The 22,717-nt window shown below is 34.7% G+C and overlaps 2 protein-coding genes across 2 annotated transcripts in view; one reads left to right on the forward strand and one right to left on the reverse strand.

Annotated features, from left to right (window-relative positions):
• Nucleotides 1-22,717, reverse strand: part of FAM13B (family with sequence similarity 13 member B) — a 231,591-nt gene that overhangs the window by 49,929 nt on the left and 158,945 nt on the right. The gene's annotated exons all lie outside the window — the stretch shown is intronic.
• Nucleotides 780-22,498, forward strand: PKD2L2 (polycystin 2 like 2, transient receptor potential cation channel). The gene is made up of 14 exons (XM_031953324.1): nt 780-990; nt 2,178-2,279; nt 3,042-3,175; nt 4,716-4,972; nt 6,961-7,182; nt 8,210-8,438; nt 13,432-13,602; nt 15,052-15,233; nt 18,478-18,598; nt 19,109-19,210; nt 20,102-20,166; nt 21,212-21,260; nt 21,540-21,652; nt 22,315-22,498. The coding sequence occupies exons 1-14, from the start codon at nt 939-941 to the stop codon at nt 22,409-22,411; spliced, it is 1,896 nt and encodes a 631-aa protein (XP_031809184.1). The 5' UTR covers nt 780-938; the 3' UTR covers nt 22,412-22,498.

The raw sequence follows: 22,717 nt of genomic DNA on the forward strand, positions 1-22,717 counted from the left end.
CGTGCGAAGGTAACTCGCAGTGAGCCAATCTATAAGAAAACTAACTACAAGGGACTATGAGACCAAACAAATCAAAAAAAAAAAAAAAACAAAACAAAACTTCTCCAGACGCTCCTTTCTGTGCCCAGAGGACTCTTTGCCCTTTGTTATATTTGTAGTCCAATTGTATTATCTCCTTTTTTTTCTTTCACGCGTTTTTTTTATCCTGGAACCTGCAAAGCCAAATTTTCTTTTTAATCTACATCTAAAAAGACCTTTGTCACCCTTCCCCAACCTTTCAAGGTTTCGGTAAAACTGGGTTTCTTTAAGATCCGCCCCGCAAGTCCACTGCTTCCGACTTTTCCTCTCCGAGGGCCCAGCATTTTCGTTCCGGAGCAGGTTCCGCCAGAAAGGGGCGGAGGATGGGAGCCGGCGCGCTACGGGAGGCCGCGGGGTTGGAACATGCTTGCTCTCTGCCCGGAGGGGGGGGCGGTGCGGTGTCGGGGGGGCTTATGGGAGGAAAGCTCCTAGGCTGTGCGCGCAGACGTGCGAGGCAAGAAGGGAGCGTGCTGGATGGAGCCCGTGCTCTCACGCCGGCAGGGAGGGTGGAGGGAGGGGTGGGAATGAGAGGGGTACGCAGCGAAAGGGAACGGACCTCTCTCCTGCTCAGGGAAGTGGCGAGAGCGACCCGAGGCGGAGGGAGAACCCAAGAGCACTTCCGCCCGGGATCAGGGTCGGGATAGGCGGCGGCCAGCGCATAGACGCACCTCTGGGCCCCTCGCGCAAAGGGGTAAGGGGTAGAACGGTCTCACTCGGAAGGAGTGCGCAGGCGCGGCGCGAAGCGGAAAAAGCCGCCCGCGGGGAGGGCGGGGCTTGGGTTTCTCAGGCTCCAAAACTTGGCGGTTTAAAAGGAGCCGGAAACCACCACCTCTATCTACACCCTCGCACCGGAATCTGTGATGGCCAAAGTGAAATCTTTTAACGCCCAGAGGCCGCAATTCGAAGCCGGGGGTGAGAAAGGGACGGCCCAGACTGGGACGGTCAGAAGGCTGGGCCCCGCCTCCCACACGTCAGCTGAGTGACGGGCTTTGGGCAAGTCTTTTATCCTCTTGGAGGTTTACAGAGTTTCCACATCTGTAAAACGGGGCCTTTGGACACCCGGATTTCTTAAGATCCTGCAGGGAGGTGGTGTCGTATTCCCCGCCATCCCGATCCCGTTAGCATTTTAGTAATAAACCTATTGAGCCGGTCTTGTGGACAGTTAGCCAACAAGCCTTTATTAAGGCATTCTGTTAAGCACCGGGGATGCTAAAAGGTAGAAAGCGCGCCTTGCCTTCCAGGAGCGCATTCTGATGTGGCATACAGTTTGCAAACCACTGTGTACAGACAAGCTACGCAAAGGGAAGGTACTAGCATTAAGGGCATGCTTGTGCAAGGTGGGATTTTGGATGGGCAGGAAGGAAGCCAGGAGTTTACTCCCACGCCCTCCCAGGGATGTAACAGCCTGTTCTCTGAGGCTTAGGGTTGAGGCCTTGCCTTTGTTGGTTTCCCCAAGATAAATAGATAAAAATTTTAAAAGCAGTAGTTGGCTTGGCTAACAAAGATCAAAGCTGAGTTGCAAACAGTACTCACCAAAATGATAATTTTGCCCTTCTCTCCTGATAATACCACTCCCTCCAGTTTTTTCTTTATTTATCACTCCTCAGTTCTTTATTTATCACTCTTAAGTGGTTCTAGAAGTGTTCCAGGGTCACCTTGATCACATCCATCTTTATAGTAGGGTACCCAGCTGCCAGCCATCTTGTCCTTAAACTGATTCAACTTTCCTTTCACTCCTTAAAACAACTAGTTGACCAAAAAAGCAATTATCTTGGCAAGTGTGGCAAAGTGGACGCTTGTCAAAATTTCTAGTCATGATCAGGCTTTTAAATCAGTAACTGAATCTTTGTTTTAGTATAAGATCTGCTATCAGTTTGCTGAAAGACCTCAGATAATTGTGCATTTACTACATCTGTAAAATGGAACCGTAAACTCTCACCAAAGGAAGAATAAATTATCACAACTGTTAACTACCTCACAGTTGTAAGCAGTAAAATATCAAAAATCAGCTGTATTTTTTGGTCAGTAGTGGAATAAGTTGGATATTTGCTAATGCTTCTTATTTATAGAAAGAAAAACCTTTGTTTTATGCTTTATAGTGTCACCGAAACCTAAGCTGACCTATAAAAAAGAACTAGAAATTAGATCCACCCTTCAGGAGCTGCTTATCTACCTTATTTTTCTAACAGACCTATGTATATGTAAGTAGACAGGTAGTGGGATTAATTATGACTGGGTTAATTCGATAAATATGGGAGTGAGTTAAAATTAATATCATCTAACTCAGATGTTTACAAGATATTAATAGTGCTGAGCACTTGGGTTGCTTTGTTTTATGAACAATTTGAATGCTGAAAATGGCTGCTTTTGGCCACAAAGAAATCCTTCAAGTCAAAAGATAAAAGGATGCAAATCCACTACCATTAACGTCTTTAAAGTGTATCTTTTACAGATGGTGGGCTGACTTTGTAGATAGTATTGGCTTTGTGCATAAGTGCTTACATTCTTAGTGATCAATAAACTCTATGAAGTAACTAGACTGATAGTTGGAAAGCATTTGCTGGAATTTATGCATCATCAACAATGTTTTAATCATTATGATCAACTTAGAATATGTAGCTTGTACATCCTGTCGAGATTTACCACATAGTTTACATATTCTTATAGAGAACTCAAAAAAAATTCTGAAAAAATAGTCAATTGTTAGATACAGGTTTCATTCAAGTCAGTTTTGGGGGAGGAGGAAAGAGAAGAACCCTATTTTCAAAACAATATGATATTTTGCCTGATTTAATGGAAGTAGGCCTGATTTAATGCAAAGTAGAAGCTTTGCATAAGTAGGTATAAATTGAGCCTGGATTAAGCATAAAATGTTGAAATAGGCTAACCACATAAAGCCTGGATATTGTTTCACAGGAAGCTGGATTTTTAAATACTTTTTTTTTTTAATTTTTTCTCTCTAGTGACTTTTGGAATGGTAAGCACAAATATGTATTACTTGAACAAAGTTATAGCAACTCTGTTTTTGGAAACTTCTGTGCTTGGGGAAGACAGAACCAACTTTAAATCTGTTAGCACCATAACTGAGTTTTGGAAGGTAAGGTTCATTTGCCCACCAATAGGGAAGGGGAAAGGGAAGAAGCATTTATATAGTATCTATGTGCCAGGCACTGTGCTAAGCACTTCACAAATAATTTTCTTATTTGATCCTCACAACAACTCTGATGTGGTTATTATCCCTATTTTACAGCTGAGAAAATTGAGGCAAACATGTTAATTTACTTGCCCAGAGTCATACAACTGTTGTCTGAGGCTAAATTTTTGAGCTCAGGGCTTCTTGACACCAAGTCAGCATCCCAATCACTTATTACCTACTAGCATGGATTATATAAATGAAACCTCCCCTACCTCCTTTAAAACTACTAGTTTCCTACCCTAATGGGTTCCTTTAAAAATGCTGATTTTCTTTTTATTCTTACTTTATCTGGAAAAGAAGGATGTATTGACTACATGCAGGAATATATGTATGCCCTGAAATAGGAAAGAATTCCTATATGGAGATCATTAATGAGACTAGTCACTAGTCTGCGCCAGGTAAAGAAAATTATGAAAGAAATTTCTCTGAGTTTGTGTAGTATGTAACTGCTATTGAAGTATATTTACCCCGACACAGAAATTATAGAGGTAAAAACCCAGGTTTTATTACTAGGCTCACTCAAAGATATGGGTCTCAGAGAAAAACCAATCATTAGGATTCTGATAAGACCTCTCATATGCAAAATTAAGTTAGTAACAGAAAAAATAATTGTTGTACATATTGTAATCTTAAATGTTCTTCTTAGCCCATAAAAGTTAAATTCACAATCCTAATGCTCCCTTTAATGACATAAAATTTGAAAAAAAATTTAAAGTCATAAAACCATGCATTCCCTAAAGAAACAATATTCATCAAACAAACTCTATAGGTAAACTAAATCAGATTACACATTGAACTATATTTAGAGAGTTTGCAAATAGGCTGACTGAATGGGAAGATTGACTGGAAGTAAAAGAATCAGCAACAATTGATATTCTTCTTTTGGTTTCTTATTTAGGAAATGCTAAAGGTTTAAAATAAATTTTCATATCCCACATATTAATAGTAAATAGATTTTCAGTTAACCAAATTTGCAAGGAGGAATGGTCCAGTGTCCCAGATAATATAAAGAAATCAAAAATTAAAAATTCTCACTACAATAAGAAATAATAGTGTGAGTCTTAGTAATTTTACTTATTAGTCAGAAATAACTATCTTTGCTTAAAGTATTTAAAACTTAGAGATGGCTTCAGCCCTCCAATTCCTTCATTGCCCCATACTACAAGTACCAGTCATTTGATAAGGAAGATGACAGACAGATTTCCTGCTATAGTTTGCACTAATACATGTGTATTCAGGACCAAATTGTACTTAGATCATCAAACAAATGTTAATTAAATGAGTATTGGCTTAATCAGAAGTCTTAATTTCATTTTGCTAAGAACAATTGACATTTCTTTAGCAATTTTAAGGTTTACATAGTAATTTTGTGGTATTAGGAGAGTAGACTGTTATTAAGTTGACAGTATAACTATTTACATTTTTTTTTTACTGTGCATAGTTTATGGAGGGACCCCTTTTGGAAGGTCTGTACTGTGACTCATGGTATAATACAGAGGTTTTGTATCAACTGAAAAACAGCAGCCGCATCTACTATGAGAATGTACTTCTAGGAGTCCCTCGAATTCGACAGCTTAAAGTCCGAAACAACACATGCATTGTCTATCCAAAATTTCAGTCTTTCATGGATGAATGTTTTGACAGATATACTATAGAAAATGAAGACCGATCTGATTTTGGCCCTAGACAGGTACCTGAGTAAGTGTTGTGAAATCACACAATGGATATTATTATCTTTTGTAAATTCTCAAAAGTAATTTATGTTGTTTCTAAAGTATATACTAAATGTGATTACTACCAAAAAAAAAAAAAAAAGCTGCCTTTTAATACTTTCTATTTAAAGAAAACAAAAACACCTTGAGAGTGGTAAATCAATGTACCATCATTGCCGTATTAAAAATTCAAGCACCGTACTTAGTACAATACTTAAATCAATGTTGAATAAATAATAACTGCCACAAATCTGAAAATCAATTGAGAAGAAAGAGCCAAGGGAGCTGGTTACATGTAATCTTCAATAGCTATAAAAATTAATCACTCAGTACCCCAAGTTACTTTATTAACACTTAGGTCCAGAACAATTGTTGATTTGCTTTCCTTTGTTGGGGGAAATGCTTTTATTAAATGTCTACTACCTGCTAGGACATCTAGGTGGTGTACGTAATAGAGCATACCAGATCTGGAAATAGGAAGACTCTTCTTCCTGAATTGAAATCCAGCTTCAGAAACAAGCTGTGGGACCCTGGGCAAGTCACATAATCCTGTCTGCCTCAGTTTCTTCATCTGTAAAATGAGGTGGAGAGGGAAATGGCAAATCAGTATCTTTGCCAAGAAAACTTCAAATGGAGTCACAAAGAATTGGATACAACTCAAAAACAACTGTGTACTAAGCATTATGCACAAGTAGCTTACAACAAACATTATTTCATTTGATCCTCGTAACAACCTGCGTTGTTAGTGATATTATTATCTTTATTTTACAGTTGGGAGAACTGAGCAGAGGTTAAGTGACTTGCCCAAGGTCAAGCAAGGTAGTAAGTTTCTCAAGCTAGATTTGAATTCAGGTCTTCCTGAGTACTCTTATCTGCTTTACAATTTAGCTAGGAGTTCCTTTTTAGTGGAATTAAAGATCTGAACCAAATTCCTCCCCCAAAAAAATGTCAGCAAAAATAATCCACATTAATTAAGGTAATTGTGTTTAGGGGAAACTAAGGAATTTATGTACTATATGTTAGGCAAATTATTTTGCTGTTAAGGGTAGGCTGCATACCACAATCTTATTGATGAAAATATTTTGAAATGCATATTTAGGTCATCTTTTGAATTAGTAACTTGAGGTTAAAGAGATACTTAAGCTCTTTTTCCTTTTCAGACTTTACACACAAACACAAAATTAGCTTTTAGCAAAAAGGAAAAAATAGATTTGGCCTTAAGGAATACTGTAGAAAAAAAAGCTATACGGAAAGTTTGGTGTTATTTATTAAATGTATTTATTACCAAAGCTCTAATTCTAAATGATATAGTCATTCATTATTCAATCTGCTTTTCCTTATTAAAAATCATTTTTAAGTAAATATTATGTGACTATTATCTGGCTAATTGTTAAATTTTTGTTTTTCTCAAACAGCTAAGGAGGTTATTGACAAAGATAAAAGCTTAACATATATCAAAATAGTTTTAGTAACAATTTTTGTGACTATTAAGAACTAGAAACAAATTGGGAAGTGGCTGAAAAATTGTAGGATATGAAAGTAATGGAATATAATCGTGCTGTAAAACAGATATGGATATGACGAGTATATAGAAGTATAGAAAGATATATGAACTAAGGAAAAAGTAAAATAGACCCAGAAAACATTATATACAATAAAAGAGTTTAAGTGAGAAGAGCAGCCACAAAGCAATCAAAATTGAATTTTGTGAAATTATACAGAATTATGTAGTCCCCAAGAAGAAATATGAAAAAGTACCATCTCTCATTCCTTTTCAGAGTTCAGGAGTCAGGCATTTTTTTCTCTTTTTCTTTATTAAAAACATCCCTTATTATAAAAAATGGCTCTCTAGAAGATTGTATAGGGGGAATCAAGGAAATATAAACATGAAATATACCAATAATTTTTTTAAAGTAATAACTTTTCAATCAGGCCTCCTAACCATAAATAATACCACATTCTTCTCTCTAACAGATGGAAGTATTCCCCTTCTTCATCACTTTCCTTTCGTCATTGGGGAATTTTTGGTGTTTATGATAATGGAGGATATATGTTCACTTTACCCATATCAAAGACTGCGGCCAAAGAGAAGTTTACTTTCCTAAAATTGAACAGCTGGATCACTAGAGGGACCAGAGTTATTTTTATTGATTTTTCAATTTATAATGCTAATGTAAACCTTTTTTGTATCATCAGGTGAGTAAATCTTACCCCCTTTATTAATGTGATGTACCTTTCAATATTGTTCATACTCTTTTTTTGGAGTTGTCTTCAGAGTTATACAGTAGTAACATCTACAAATCTTAGATTTTAAAAAAATGTAAACCAAAAGAACCAATGCTAGAAAAGCAAGTAAATTAACATTATTTTCTATGAGATTTGTTAGTTTATAACCTCAAATAATTCCCATTGAGAATTAAACAGGATATGAATTTTTCCTGTTATATATGAGCATCTAATTTTACACATTTGGATTATCTAGGGTCTAGGCATATGCAAACACTGATCATTAGGAGTTGCCAGAAATAAACCATACCAAGAATTTTACAGCTCTCTCATTTCACTAGTTATTTGTGTTCCTGTCTTATAGCTCCTGCATCTACTATGTGCCAGACACTGCGCAAAATACCAGGGAACAAAAAGAGGCAAAAGATAGTCCCTGCCCTCAAGGAGCTTACAATCTAATGGCACTATGTAAGTTCTTTGAAGAAAGGATCATGGTCTTGGTCTTTGAATACCGAAACAATATCTACTATATTGTTTCACACAGTAGATGCTCAGTATTTATTAAATTAGAAGATATATATGTGTGTATACATATATACAAATTCCCTGTAAAACTTAAAATTCAATCTTTCAAGTATTTCTGGAAATACTGGAAAAACAAATATTTACAAAAATCACAAATTTGGAAGTGGAAAGGAACTTTCCATTTAATCATTTAGTCCAACCGTCTTATTTTAAAGAGTAAGAAGCTGAGGGCCCAAACAGACAAACAGGTGAGGTGACTTTGCCTTAGGTCATACTGGTAATAACAGGAAAAGCCAGAATTTGAACCTAGATATTCTGGTTTCAAATCCAGAATTCTTTCAACTAATCTAGTTTATTATTAAAAATAAGTTATCTTCATTCACTGGATATTTCACTAATAATGAATTATATTCTGAAAGTGATGTACAATACTTAGAAGCCACAATTACTTTTCCAAAACACAATTTTGCAGATTAGTAGCAGAATTCCCTGCAACTGGAGGTGTACTCACTTCGTGGAATTTTTACTCTGTGAAGCTACTCAGATATGTTACTTACTTTGACTACTTTATTGCTTCCTGTGAAATCATATTTTGTATTTTCATTATTAACTTTATCATCCAAGAAATTAAAAAAATGAAAGAATATAAATACGTCTATTTCAAGAGTTTTTGGAACTTGTTAGAATTGCTGCTTTTGTTGGTGAGTATTGAAACTACTTATGAAGTTGGTCATTTGCATCTAAATAATGGGAAAGGTGGGAAATTAGTTTGTCTCTTCTGCTATTATTTAAATAAGAAGGAAATTCATCAATTTAAACAAAATGTTACTGAGTATATGTATAATACAACTTCCCGTACTACCATCTAAAGAGAACAATTTGTCTTTCCCCAGGGCACAGCAGGATTTATGGTAAAATGAATTATTGTGAAGATCTGCCTTTTAAAGCACAAGGACCCCCTTCTCAAAAAATATTTCTTCCTTATATAATAAAATTCCAGTTGCACTAAAGTCTTACTATTCAGATATTACATCATGACATAGAAGGTCCTGAGTTCTTGAAAGCTGTGAAAAGAAATCCAAGCTCTTACAGGTCCTATGCCAATTAATGACTCTTGGCTATGGGTCTAGATGTAATATCCAAAGACTGTTGGTCACTGGTTTGTCCACTGGGTGATGAATTTCTAGCCACAGCAACTCCATAAGATCATTTACTAATGTTAGTTGAGTTTCGATCTGAATTGGTGAAGTTAGTACCTAAAATGATAAAATCACAAGTTCATGAAATATAGAAGAGATATACAGGCATTATTAGCAAAGTCTTCTTAAAATGCAAGTAGAAATGGATTTGTTAAATTATTTTTTTCCTTGCACTTTTGCTAATAAACAGGATACTAAAAGGCTGAAAAAAGAGATAATTTGGGGACTTATGAATTTGGGAGTAGGGCAAGTCTTCAGGACACTGAAGTATGGGATAGCATGGAGGCACTGGATACAATGGGAGAAGGACAAAGAAGAATAGAAAAGTTTTGGAGTTTTTTTTTAAAGGAAAAGGGGACCAAAGACAACTTTTCCTGTAACCAGCTGTAGATCATTGGTGCTTTCTGGAATAGGAATGAAGAGGAGGAAAGTAACTAATTATTGTTGTTGGGTCAGTCATTTCAGTTGCATCTGATTCTTCATAATTATATTTTGAGATTTCCTTGGCAAAAATACTAAAGTAGTTTGCAGTTTCCTTTTTCAGCTTATTTTACAGATGAAAAACTGAGGTAAACAGTGGCTTGCCCAGGATCACATCAGCTAGTATCTGAATTCTTCATGATATGTTTTAGTCTACTGAATTAGATAGAGACCAATTACAAATAAAGTTTGGTTAAGTCTTCATGCTGTTAAGAGTGAATCACTGATCCTCAGAAAGCAGGAAATTGAAGATGAGAGTGGGGATGATGGGAGAGACATTTTGCTGGAGAAGATGGGAAGGAATGGATTCACTCGTGTACATAGAGGGGTTTGCCTTGGTAAGAAGGGCCACCTCTTCATGTGAAACAGGTGCAAGACATTATGGCAGAAGCTATCTGAGTGATGTGAAATAAAGAGAAGAAAAGACCATTCAATGAATGGTTTCAGTTTTTTTCATTGAAATAAGAGATAAGGTCCTCATCTAAGAGGATAAGAGAGGCTATAACAGGTTTGAAGAGGAATGAAAAAGTGTGGAAAAGTCACTGTCATGTGAATGTGATAAGTCGGAGGGAGAGGGGGAGGATGTTGTGAAAGGATTGCTTTGCCACAGTGAGGACTCAGTTAAGATTAATGGATTTATAGTGGACCCACTCAACACAATTTCACAATTTTCTTCACCTTCATTCAGCATCATGTGAGTAGGAGTAAAGGAGATAGATGGTGGGAGTAACTCATGATTGAATGGCAGGGCAAGATCTGGTAGTAGTATAAGGGAGCAAGGGATTTGAGAGAAAAGGAGAGGGTAAAATTGAACTGATTCACCAAGGAGTCAAGATGGGGAAGGGAGAAGAATATAGCCAACGCAAAGGAGATAATCTAGGAAAGAAATGAGGAGTCAAAAAATTGAAGATCATGCTGAGTATGAAGAACAGGCTCTGTAATTGCAAAATAGAGGGAGAGGTGGAATGATGACAGATTGTGATCAAATAAGAGAATTTTAAAGTGCATTAACAAAATTGAGTTTGTAGGTGATGACAAAATGAAGGGTATGACTATAACTAAAGTGGGGTAAAGGAGTAGGTCATGGAAAATGAGTAAGTTGAAGATCTAACCCACATCTTATCTTTTCCACAAGAATATCATAAAACATTATCAGATGATTTGCTAAAAATCAACATAAACTATAACTACAGCATTCCCTTGATCTACCAATCTAGTAGCCCTATCAAAAAAGAAAATGAAGTCAGGCATTACTTGAAGCCATGTTGGTTCTTCATAATTGCTTCCTTGTTTTAAGGCTTGCTAAACATCCCATTATTAATGTGTTTTACAATATTGACAGGAACAGAATTCAAGCTTGCTAGCCTTTAGTGTGCAAAATCCATTTTCTCCCCCTTTAAAAAAAAAGTTGGAATAACTTTTGACTTTCAAATCCTGAAGTATTTCTCCCATCCTTCAGTCTTTCAAAGCTCATAGGCAGTGGCTCAGCCATCATATCTGACAGTTCTTTGGATACTGTAGGATGTAGTTTATTCAGTCCAAGTGACTTGATCAAATTCATTCACTATAATTTTGCTTAAATCTAGTTTCAGCTCATCAACCATTTTTTGTTATGGCCTTTATATTTCTAAGATAATTTTCCTTTCAGAAAAAAAAAAAAAGGAAAACAAAAATTAGGCAGCTCTGCTTTGTCACAGTTGTCACTGTCCGATCCATCATGATCAACAATCTTGTCCCTCTTTTTTTTAAGCACAATTTTTACCCAATATAAAAAGAAAACCATTACCAATGCATCCATGTTTATCATCTGTACTCACTAACATAAACGAATAATTTCACACCATTATATTTGTTATCAATTACCTATTTTGCATCTATTCTTGTATTTAATCTTTTAAAAACTTAAAAACTGGTTAATTTCCAGTATCTTCCTCACTTGATCCATTTATCCCCATTATCCTATATTTGTTATCATCCTATATTTGTCTTCCCTTTTGTGGATAACTTCCTGGAAAAGGTCATCTTCAATAAATGTCTCAACTTTCTCCTAACTCTATATGCTGGCTTCTGCCCTCATCCTTCAATTGAAATTGCTTTCTCCAAAGTTACCAGTGATCTATTAATCATCAAATTTTAGTGGCCTTTCTTCAGTCCTCATTCTTCTTGAGCCCTGCAACCTCTGATAGTGTCAGTCATCTTTTTTTTTTTGATAATCTCTTCTCTCAAATGTTTCATGACACTGCTCTCTCTTGGCTCTCCTGTCTGGCCACTCCTTCTCAGACTTTTATCTTTCATGAATCCAAACTCACTAACCATAAGCATCCCTGAAGGATCTATTCTGGGTTCTTTTTTCTTCTGACATACTTAGTGATCTCATCAATTTCCACAGATTTAGTTATCATCTCTCTGAGGATGATTTCCAAATTAATTATCTAGCCCTAATCAATGTCATCACTCCCAATATTACATCTCCCATAATCTATCTTGACCTAGATATCCATTAGACATTTCAAACTTAATATGTACAAAATCATTATCTTTCTCTCAAAACCCTCCCTTTTAATTTCCCTATTGTTGAGGACATTACCATCTTCCCATTTACCCAGGCTCACAATCTAGGTTTCACCCAACTCCTCACTCTTACCCAACCTCCATAACTAATCTGTCACTAAGTTCTCCAGATGCTGCCTTCATAAAACCACCTACATCCAGCTCTTCTCTCCCCAGAAACTACCACTATTGTGGAGCAGGCCTTTATCAACTCATACCTGGACTACTGCAATAGTTTGCTGGTTAGTCTCCCTGCTTCAAGTTTTGATTTGTCAGTCTCTACTCGACTATCAAATTGATTTTCCTAAATCAAAGGTTTGACTATCTCCTTTTTTCCCTCCAATTCAGTAATTTCAGTGGTTCCCATCACCTCCATTATCAAATATAAAATCCTTGTTATGGTTTTTAAAGACTCCTCATCTGACTTTCAGATCATCCTTACATATATGAGTGAGTGTGTGTGTGTGTGTATATATACATATATACACACATATATATACATACAAAGCTTTAATAACTTAATAAGTGTGCTAACATATATAGTACATAAATTCAAATGTATATCATGAATATATACGTGTGTAAGAGAATGTTTTAAGGGGCAAGAGAAAGAATGGTTGAAGTGGTAAGCTCCCAAAAGAAACATGAGAATATGATCCAGGATTCAAGTAGACAGAAGTTAGCCTTGAGAAAAAAAAAATTCAGAACAGAATGAGAAGACAGATGTAGAATTTTGAGATGAGGACTTAGGAAGAAAAGAGTTTATGACTTTCACAGTAATTAATTAGGAGATAAGGGTATAAGACCAATGGAAGCTTGAGGTTTGAAACATGATAAAGAATTTACATATAGCAATGATGGACCAGTTCAGAAGTTTTTAGTAGACCCATAACATAGTTATGTCACTTTCTCCAGCAGTCTAAAGTTTAGCAGAAGAAAATGACAGTGAATAGTATAACCCTAAGATTAAAGATTAACAAAGGCTACACAATAACAAGAGGGCAAGGGATTCAAAGGCCAAAACATTGAATAGCTGAACTGGTTAAAGCTAAAGGCTTAATATCATGAAAGGACTAAGGTACAATAGACTGGTAGAATGAAGAGGGATCAAAGACCTGGAAATATCAATGAGGACAAAGAATAGGCTTAGTAGTAGTAAGGCAGAGGGAAAACATGGAAGGATAGGAGATTTTGATCAAGAGTATTTCAGGTTTCAAAGATCATAGCGATCTGGGTGATTGTGGAGTTTAAGGTATTACTACTACTACTACTATTCTTAGGGTAGGAGGGGGGGGTCCCTTTTTTCAAGGGGAAAAAGTGTTATTTAAACAACTTCCTCTCATTCTCTTCCCCTTTTAAATTATGGTTGAACCATTGTTGTATTTATAGAGATTTCTAGAATTCATATGTAAAATGGATTTGGGGTTGAAGATTCTCATCTAATTATTTTTATCTTCCTATTTAGTTGTCCCTTTTGGCCATTTCAATCAATATATTCCGCACATCACAAGCATACCATTTACTTGGACAGCTACTAGAAAAAACTCAGGAATATCCAGACTTCTATTTTCTAGCATATTGGCAGATTCGTTACAATGATATGGTTGCTATTAATATCTTCTTTGCATGGATTAAGGTATTCTAGTTATATTCCAATCATTTTTAAAGCATCACTAAATAATACAACTATAGTTTAATGAAAAAGTCCTAAAGATAACAAAATTCTTATGTTAGAGGTGGGTTGGCCTCTAATTTAAAATTAAATCCAAAATTAGAACAAATTTTTTCTTTTCACCTAAAAAAAAAAAGTCTGCTTCTATTCTTTCTGGAAGTTAGAGGATTAAAAAAAATTAGTGTCAGTAGAATGTCTGAGGCTCCCTCATGTAGTATAGTGGACAGTTCATTGTCAGGAACCTGGAGATCTGGTATAGGTTTTGCTTTAAGATGATCTCCAAGCTCTAACATTTTATAGTTTCTATGTCAAACAGTAATTGAGTACATTACTTTTTAGAGGCAATTTACTTCAGTAAAAGCACTTGTATCCAACTGTCTTTCCTCTTCCCACATCAGATTCCTTTATTTCTTTCTCTCTCCAAATCAAATCAACCTAATACCACCAAAATAGCCCGCTTGGCTTGCCAGAGGGATAGGGAAGGAAGAAATTAAACACATGTTTCTTCCACCTAACAGACAAATAGACTCTCTCATCCATCTCTTCCTCTGGTTACTCATGAATAGAACTTAAGCATCCTAGAACAATATGTTGTGCCAGGTAGAACTAGAAAGGAAATATGTAGACTATGTATTAATGGAAGAAAAGTCCTCCTTCAAAGACAAATAGTTTTTGAAAACCAGGCATCATTTTTGAAAGAACATGATTCTAAGCTAGTTGTCTTTCTTGAGTTTAAAATTTCCCTAGCATTATTATGGTTTTTAAAGGATGAAAATCAGAAAAAAAGCAGGAAAAATAACCTTTTCAGGAAGTCTCTTATGCAGAAATTTAATATTCCTAAAGTATTTGTTTAAAATGATCTAAAAGTTACCTATTCTAGTATTTGCATAGCAGCCAGCCCTTAAAACCAACACTTCTTTTAATGCTGTTTCTAACAATGTTGACAACTCATTTTAAAATAATTTTTCACTAAGAAAGTCATGCTTTTGGTCAGATTTTGTAAACTTTTTCAAAGAAACAAAACTTTATTCCTTCAAAGTTTTCTTTTTATCTTACCAAAGACCTTGATCTTTGTTGCCAGGATAAGCACCAGTTTGTTGAAAGAAAATGTACTGCTGAGTAGTAGACAAAGTATCATGAGGAGATAAAAAAGAAACAAAATGCAGACCTGTCTCCTCAAGGAATTTATAGACCTAGTGGGTAATACAGTATACTGCAAATATGAAATGTCACTAAGGCATCCATTATCTGCATCCTGCTAGGGAATTACTAGCAAGCCCTTTGGTCTCTTGTAGCTTCCCTTAAGCACATCTATTTGAATAAAAATTTCTTATAGAACTAATTTACTTTTTTATAGAAGTTATATTCTTTGGTGCTCTCTCTCCCACTCCAAACTATTCTTTTCTTTTTCAGATATTCAAATTCATAAGCTTTAATAAGACAATGTCGCAGCTGTCAACAACTCTCTCCCGCTGTATCAAAGATATTATAGGATTTGCCTTCATGTTTTTCATAATATTCTTTGCTTATGCCCAGTTAGGATATCTTGTTTTTGGATCACAGGTTGATGACTTTTCCACTTTTCAAAATTCTATGTAAGCTCTTTTCAATAGAGTAAATATAAATTCTAAAATTTATTAATTCTGGGAGGGTACAAAGGCCTAAAAACTTTTTGTTTTGTGGGTGGTAGTTGTGCTTTAGTTTTATAACATATAATGTCTAGCTAAATAGTCGCTGAAGTCAGAAACAGCATAAAAATATGCAGGATCCCAGAACATAGTACTATTCCCAAAACTTTAGATCAAGCATGTCAAATTGTTTTCAAAATTGACAGATACCTATTTCTGTAACAGAGTAAAAAGTTTACCTTTTAATTTTCTCATAAGTATGCTGTGAGAAGATATTAAATGAGACTATGATCCTCAGACCAAAGAATGAAGCCCAGGTTTTATGATTCCAGGTCGTTTTATTTTAGGATTAAAAGTTAGGAAACAATTCCAGAAGGGAAGGATTATCAAACTTTCTTCCCCAATGTCTAGCCCAGTATTTTTACAAAATGAATAAAATTGTCGGTTTCTATGGCATCTTAACCCAGGGAGCAGAAGTTTTCCTTAAAAGTCACTTTTTTTTTTTTTTTGGAATCCTTACCCCCAGCTCATCTTGAGTTTGTACTTATATACCAACTTTATCCAAATCAGATGTTAAATGTGCAGTCCTTTAAAAGCAATGAAATATAGGTCTTCAATATTCTAGGCAAATTGGTCAATGGCCTCTTCCCTCAACTTTACGATTTTCTGCTTCTCTACATTTGCACAAATTAAATTGTTCCCTGAGCATAGAAACATAACCCCTCTTCACCTCTACTTCTAAGAAACACAACTTCCTTAGAAGCTTAGCTCATGCCATCTCCTATGATCTTACTAGTCCTTAGGGATCCAATTCCTCAAATTATTTTGTATTTATGTAAATGTGTGTAAATGTTGCATGCCCTCTAGCAGAATGTCAGCTCCTTATCATTGTTCCCAATATCTTGCAGAGATAAAAATGAAATCCTTAATTTTAAAAAGCCATGACGACCAAGTACAGTGTCTTTAGTAAATGCTCAATGAACTGAAATCCATACAAAAGTATTAAAACCCGGGGTTCTGTTAACTAGCAAGCTTGCTTTAATTCTTAAAATTGGATCCAATATATTTTTTAAAAAACTGATTCATACACAATTTTTTTCAGTAAATTGTTTATTGGTTAATCTTATCAGCTTAAGAAAAAACAGATAAAATGAACTATTGGGACTATACCATCCACCCAACTCTTCAAACCCCCTTAAAAGTTACTGAATAAAAGAAAATGGAATGGATTCCTTATAGAAATCTTGAATAACTTCATTCCATTTTCTTTTATTGAATTACAAGCATACTTCCATTTAATAATGACATTATTGTAAAAGTATCATTTGGGGGGCATTAAGGCATAGCTGCACTCCTATTTAACTCTTGTCTTTATGCTGTTCTGGCTCGTGACATAAATAAGGTTTTGCTTAAATACTTTCATAGGATCAATTACTATTGTTAGGCAGAGTATGCCTGTAGTAGTAGTTTGATGTAGTAGAAAAAGGACTGGACCGGGAGCTAGGCAACAGATTTAAATCAACACTTAGGACAGATTACATATATTACATGGGATTTTGTATTAGATTAGATTTGGTCTAAGGCCATTCCATAATGTGCAGTTATATTCTATTTTTACCATTCCCCTTTAGGAAGAGATGCTATAAAGGTCTGGATAAACCACAAGTCTAGAGAAGAGGGAGAGTTGCTGTTTTAATTCCTCAAACCCTATGCAATTATTCCTGGATTATCAATCCAGCCCTCATTTCATTTGGTTTTGTTCTGCTTTTGTTATTTCATCCTTAGTAAGAGTTTTATTTGAGACTTTGGGAAAAAATAAAGCCATGATGTCCCTCTGTCCTAAAACATATCCAAAGGCAAAAGGAAATAATTAAGTCTTCTTCCCTTCTAGGCTTTTTATTTTGAAGGCTATTTTTCTCATATTTTTCTCATTCTCTGATTTATCTAGCTCAGCATCTCTCCCCATTTTGTAAATCAAGAGTCTTAAATAAAACAAAATAATCCTTTTGTCAAGGATAATAATTCAATGTCTAGCATATAATAGATGCTAAATAAATCTTTAAGTTTAAATAAATTTAAAGATGAATCCAAACTAAATATACAATGAATATTTTATTTTATAAATTCCAGGGAACTCTACATCTACAGTGCTCTTCTAATTACTTCAAATCTTCTAATGAGGTAGTTTTTATTCATCTCTTACTTTTGACAAGGAGATAATTTTTTTCCTCTTTGTTAACTGACAAAGAAGTTGAATACCACAGAAAAACTTCCTGCATTTCTCCTTAACATTAAATTTATATGCAATTAGGATATATTATTTCATTTATTATATTTCATATATATTCACTATCATTAGGAAATTTGGCAAATACAAATGTAACTCTTCCATAAGTTCAATAAGTTTAAGAAAAAAAACTTTCTCTAGTCTATCTACACATTTAACAGTAAATAGAAAATGGGGATTCGAGTAGGAATTTCTAACCAGTTCGGCTATAATCTTGCTAAGGAATGAATAAATGAAAAGGCATCTATTGTTATATGCCAAGTGCTAAGTGCTACAAATAGCAAAACTTCTCTGTTCCTCTGTCTATGGAATGGGCATAGTAAAGATTATTTTGGCATTTCTAAAGAAAGTAACTTTTATGTAGTCACTTTCTGGCCTTATATCAAAAAAAAAAAAAAAAAACACATTTACATCTACAAGGAAGAAAATAGTAAAATGCTTCTAGAAAAGGTAAAAGAATGTCATTCCAAGGAAACAAACAAACAAAAAAAAGTTCTTCAAAAGTCCAGAAACACAGCAAGACTGTTATAGAACCTAGAGTGTTAGGAAACCCCACTAGTGTGAGGCTTTCAGTTTTTAGAAGGGGATGAATGGTGGGGAATGTTGTCATTGACACCTTGACCATATAAAATTTCTCCAAATCCAAGGCTTCTAAGTTCCAGTACCATATTTCTATAGCCAGTTAGCCTCTTCTTCCTTATAGTCACCCTTTCAGCCATGCTCTATTCTCTCCCCTATCCCTCCAGATCAGTGATTTGAGAGTTAACAGGCTTTGGGATCTAATTCCTTAAAAGATTCCCTTTATATTACCTTGTGCAACTAGAAAATTTTAAGATGGCAGCAATTTCCCATATCCCCAACACTTCTCCTTCCTATTAAATACTTCAGATTCCTTTTTTCCCCCCTCATGTTTTTCTTTTTAAGATTTACACAGTTTCGAATTGTTCTGGGAGATTTTAATTTTGCCAACATCGAGAAGGCTAATCAGGTGCTGGGACCCACTTACTTCATCACTTTCATCTTCTTTGTATTCTTTGTCTTGCTGGTAAGAGTGCTAACCCCAAAATTATGGCAACCTTAATTTTAAAAATGCAATAAATCTCTCATAATGAGAATCTATTGGATTCCAATGTCATTAAACTGTAGAAATGTCTCACAGTATTGTGGCTTTTGTGAGAGACCTTATGACTAATACAAGTTAGCAGATAAAAAAAGACAGACTCCAAATAATCAAGGACCTAAAGAATCAAAATGTAAGAACAAAGGTCCTAGAAATCTCTAAGATTAACCCACGAATGCCTCTAGAGAGGATAGCATTTCCCAATGTGCCAAAAAGCATCCATTTCAGTGAGACTTACACCAAGCACATTAATGACAGCTATTGAAAAACCCTCTTCAAATTAACAAGAGACTTCTCTTTTTACCATTCAGTCCACTTTAGAATTAGTTACTAAGAAACTTTGGGGTTATTCTTTCAACTTACTAAAATTAACACTTGTTGGGCTCACCCAGATAAAAACTGACCAAATTAATTTCTTGGAATACTTCTCCACAGAACATGTTCCTGGCAATTATTAATGATGCTTATTCTGAAGTGAAAGCTGACTATTCCATTGGTAGGAGCCCAGAATCTGAGCTAGCGAACCAAATCAAAGCAGTAAGTAAAATTAACTTTTAGTAAAACCACAGGATACAAATATTACTAGTTTGTCTTTTTCTATTTCCCTGTAATGTTTATGCTATTTTACTGAACTTAATAAAGTGAAATTTGCTTAATTCTCACAGGGACACAAAGTTCATAGTAATTTGTAGTGAACAGGCAGTCAAAGTGGATCAGTGAAAGAAAAAATCTTAACTTCTGTGTTTTTCTTGCATCAGAGACACACAAAGTAATTTGTAATGGGCAAGCAGTCAGGGTGGGTCAATGAATGAAGAAATCTTCAAGCCTCTTTTTTCTCTATTTTTCTTGCATCAGATATGCTTTATCAATTGTAACATGGATACAACATTGATACAGTTATTAATAATGCTGAAAAATGCAACTGTTGATACCGGATTGCAGAATGAAGATTCCTGGCCCCAATTTTCTCCTGGCCCCAATTTTCTCCTGGCCCCAATTTTCTAACATTAGATAAATGAAATATTCAATAGGGAGATATGATATTAGATTATCTAAATGCTAGTTATTAGATACCACATTTACAAAATACAGTTCAGTATTGAAATATGCCAGTTTTTTTTTTTTTTGTTTTTTTTTTTTTTGGTGGGGAGCTTCTAATCATGGTAGGGACATGATTTAAATTACACAGTACAACCTTAAAATTAACATCACATTATGATCATTAAATTTAAAAAAAAAATTATGTACAAGGTAGATTTTATACCCTCAATCTTCATTATTACAATGATCACTCTCAATTTCACTACAGAGATAAAAAGCAGAAGATAAAATGATAGACAGTGGTATATGGCTGTACTTCCCAATTTTCTCTTTATTTAATACTGTTACACCTGTCACTTTTTTAATATCAAATTCTCTTATGTTCAGAGCTATACCAGGACCATGGAGAAATTAAAATTAAAGAAACCCCAAACAGAAGGAAAAAATAAAGTGTAAGATTCTTCATATTTAGATGTTATTTTAATGTTAAACTTTTAAGTTATTGTTTGACTCATAATTCCATTGGGGTTCTCTTGACAAATACTAGAATGCTTGGCCATTTCCTTCCCTAGCTCATTTTATAAGTTACTTGTCCAAGGACACACAGCTAATAAATGAGAATTCAGGTACTTCTGACTGCAGTCCTAGTTCTCTATTGCCTAGTCTTCTATCCACTATGTCACCTTAATGACATTTTTTAGGGGGGGGGGGCGGTGCGCTAAGCTTTTGATTGCTAGTATAAATGACATAAAAGCTTAGGATCAAGGATTCCAAACTACAGGTCTATACCTCCAAATATCTGTTTTAAGAAGTATCCTAAAATTCTGAAAATTTACACATATATATATATGTGTATACACATACACACACACACACACACACACACATATATATGTGTATATATATATATATATATATATACACATACACACACACACACACACACACACATATATATATATATACATATAATACACACGTGTATATATACCTCCCTCATTGGAATGTAGTTTCTTGTAGGGGATTTTTTTTTCCATTTTTATCCCCAATGTTCAGTACATTTTTCTTGGTATATAAGCACTTAATATATACATGAAAGTATAGAATACCTTATATTTCTAACTACTTAGGACTAGGGACAAAAGGAATGGAATATAACACTGTAAAAAACAACTATTTTCCAATTCCTGATGCTTTCTTTTTAGCAACTTACCCATTTGCACATACAAAAATGCTTTCCCTCCCTACCAAAGCTCCATAGCTAAAGGTTTCTGGTAATGGGATATTGAGTATATGTATTAAATTACTTTTAACGATACTTCAAATGGTTATTAGTCCACAAAACACCTAAACCTCATCATTTCCTAAATAATATATTTAAGTGTAACTTAACTATCTCTTACTATCAGTAAGATTATTATCCTACTTTTTCTAAGTGGTTATATGATTTGGTATTATTATTTGATCTTTTATTTCTCCATTTTGTATTAATGATAGGAAAGAGAAAGACACAACTTTCCAGCCCAGAAGAGACTTTGATGAAAAAGTAGGATTCATTTTTCATAAACAATTTATGATATAGTTGCATATAATTGAGTAGAAAAAAAAAAGCCTGTTTGAAAAAATTTAAACTACTATGGCAAAAAACTAAAACAAACCAAAAAAAAAAAAACCCTATTATTAATGTCTCTATCCTATCTTAAAATTTGGTTTCTAGATGCCTTCTAAACAGACCTCAACTTACATTCATGCCAGAAATAGGAAAAAGCTGGTTTTATGTATAAAAGTTTCAGCACATAATACTTTTCTTCTTTAACTTGATAAGGAAATTGAAAGGGCAAACCAGATGAAAAGGTGGAAAGAAAGGCTTGAAGAAAAATATTATTCTTCAGAAATTCCAGATGCTTATCAGCCTGTCACACAACAAGAATTTCGAGAGTAAGCTCTTATACTTGACAGAATTTCAGAAATTATTAAGTTGTGGCATTAAGATATTTTGGCAATGGGTAGGGACCCCTAGTTTTCTTAAAAGAATTAGGCATTAATGGAATCCTAATTCTATTGATATTTTACCATAATTCCTAACCTCATTTTGTAATTAAAACAAAAATTACCCATGATATAAAGTAGTTAAGACTTGGCCAAATCATATTTTTAAGTCCCTAAAGGTGCCATTCACACATTTTACACTGAAGAATAGTCCCTTCTATAAAGTAATCCAGTCAAAGTTTATGATCAAATCTCTAATCTTTTAGCTTTAATCATCTCAAGAAGTGTCATCATACATGCAGGGTGATGTAAGCCAGTGTCATCATACATACAGCCTACAGATGTAGGCTGAGACACTATAGGAAATCTAATTTCCTAAATCTAACTTTGCTTCTGCCTAGCACTAGGGCATTATTTTTAAACAAGTGATATCTTAAGGTTCCTTCTAATAACACTTTAGATAGTAATTTAGGAACTTAAGACTGTGAAAGTTATTTGGGGGCCAATATTCTTTTCTTCCAAAGGGGTTTGTTTTCTTCTGTCAGGTATAGGTTTTCTTATAGTAATGATATGTCACCTCACTATATACTCTCTTTAAAATTCTATTTTAGACTCTTTTTATTTGCAGTAGAACTAGAAAAGGAATTGCACTATGTCAGTACAAAATTAAACAGAGTGATGAAAAGGATTTCTACTTCCAAAACATGAGATGTGCGCAAAGGTGAGATCATACTGTGCCATTACATTAGCTTTCTTCTCCACCACTTTAATCCTCTTCAATCTAAATTGTTTAAAGAATTTTACTAAAAATCTAATAGTATGACTATTGAAGTCCTTGTTCTATAATCAGCTTATTCAGTAACACTCCTAAACCCTAAGTGGGACAATCATTTCTAAATCTTAGGGCAAGTATTGTTATGGCCAGGTTAGAGAGCTCTTGGAAGATCTTGGGTTGAATCTTTGTTTCAAGTATAAGCTTTATGACTCTGGGCAAGTCACTTAATGTCTCTCAGA

The sequence above is a fragment of the Sarcophilus harrisii genome, chromosome 2 (assembly GCF_902635505.1).
Source record: "Sarcophilus harrisii chromosome 2, mSarHar1.11, whole genome shotgun sequence".
NCBI classification, from domain to species: Eukaryota; Metazoa; Chordata; class Mammalia; order Dasyuromorphia; family Dasyuridae; genus Sarcophilus; species Sarcophilus harrisii.

Coding starts and splice junctions, on each gene's coding strand:
- PKD2L2 (XM_031953324.1), top strand. CDS start 939: ATGGCCAAAGTGAAATCTTTTAACGCCCAGAGGCCGCAATTCGAAGCC. Junction 2,280..3,041: donor TCTAACAGACCTATGTATAT/GTAAGTAGACAG, acceptor TTTTCTCTCTAG/TGACTTTTGGAATGGTAAGC. Junction 13,603..15,051: donor TCTTCTTTGCATGGATTAAG/GTATTCTAGTTA, acceptor TTTCTTTTTCAG/ATATTCAAATTCATAAGCTT.